General features: G+C 38.1%; 1 protein-coding gene across 1 annotated transcript; it reads right to left on the bottom strand.

Annotated features, from left to right (window-relative positions):
* Positions 1-112: 112 nt before the first annotated feature.
* LOC107682885 (cyclic nucleotide-gated cation channel beta-1-like) lies at positions 113-1,023 on the bottom strand (the record flags this gene model as incomplete). The annotated part of the gene is made up of 4 exons (XM_016479004.1): positions 929-1,023; positions 706-824; positions 473-619; positions 113-305 (listed from the first exon to the last, which is right to left on the bottom strand). Coding segments are annotated over exons 1-4 (528 nt in total), but the record flags the coding sequence as incomplete, so codon positions are not given.
* Between the last annotated feature and the right edge of the window lie 265 nt (positions 1,024-1,288).

Below are 1,288 nucleotides of genomic sequence, written 5' to 3' on the forward strand. Positions count from 1 at the left end.
ATATAAAATGATCTTGTTATATATATTTTTCCTATAAATTATTATATCATTATAATTTAATATATATATTAAATTTAAATCAATTTTGTTGGGTCAAATTCAGGGTATGTACCTGCAAGGAGACACTCGATCTGTTGCTCCTGTCCTTAATTTTGGACCATGTTCCTTTCATTCCTGTTTTCTCTGTCATCTCCAGTGCAGCTTTTAACAGTTTGGGCGTCTCGGCGCGAGGAGGAATAATCGGAATGGGCTCCTTTTTTTCCTCTTTCTTCTCAGCAGGCTTTTTATCCTTCATCACCATTTTCCTTACGGGCAAACAGCAAGTCACACATTATTTGAACAGAAGCTAGGGCTGGAAAATTACCTGGTGAAATTACTAGTCAAATATCGTTGATTCATCGTAGTGGAAAATTAAAGTAAAAATTGGGAAATCCTTATGGCTCATTATTTTCCTTTCAGTAGTTGCACTCACCTTGCTTTCTTGCGCAGCAGTTTCTGGGACTCTGGATAGTGCACAATGATCTCATTCAGGTCCCTTTTGGTCAAGATGAGGAGGTTAGCAAAACCACGTGCTACAACATTAGCTGTCCGCCGGTTTCCTCCACCCACAGCAAGCAAGCTTTTTTGGAGAAGAAGACATGAACTAAGAGCAAATTTGACAATGAGGGATTTTATACTGACAAAACTAGAAACTGCGGCCCTTACCTGACCTCTCCAAACACAGCTCCTGCTTTCAGGGTCACAAACACTGTCTTTCCATCGGGACCACCAACTACCTGGACTTCCCCTGCCTTTATAATGTACATCTCACGACCCACTTCATCCTGTAATAAATAAATTAATATATCTCTACATTTACTGCTATAGTAAAATGACTTGTCTGCACAAACACGAGCCGCAGTCTAAACATCTTCTTTATGTTCCTTGCCTTCTTGCAGACATAGTCTCCTGGAAGGTACACCACTGATCTGAGCCTCTTCAGCATGTCAAAGATCATCTGTCTATCACAGCCCTGAGAAAAACACGATGCAGGGAAAAAGAGATGCAGATAAGGAATACAGCAGCAATGTCAAGGCAGGTTAAATATTTACCTAATTTTTTAAATAAAATGCAGTTAACCTAAGGCACTTACAATTGTAAAAAACAAGGCCATGTACTTTAGTGATTTAAAAGTAGAAATGCAAAGTTTTCATTTATGCACATTATTAAATACTATTTATTTATTCATTCATACATTCATCCATCCATTCAATTGTTTATTTTACACACACACACACACACACACACA

The sequence above is a fragment of the Sinocyclocheilus anshuiensis genome, unplaced genomic scaffold (assembly GCF_001515605.1).
Source record: "Sinocyclocheilus anshuiensis isolate Anshui unplaced genomic scaffold, SAMN03320099.WGS_v1.1 C32684459, whole genome shotgun sequence".
NCBI classification, from domain to species: domain Eukaryota; kingdom Metazoa; phylum Chordata; class Actinopteri; order Cypriniformes; family Cyprinidae; genus Sinocyclocheilus; species Sinocyclocheilus anshuiensis.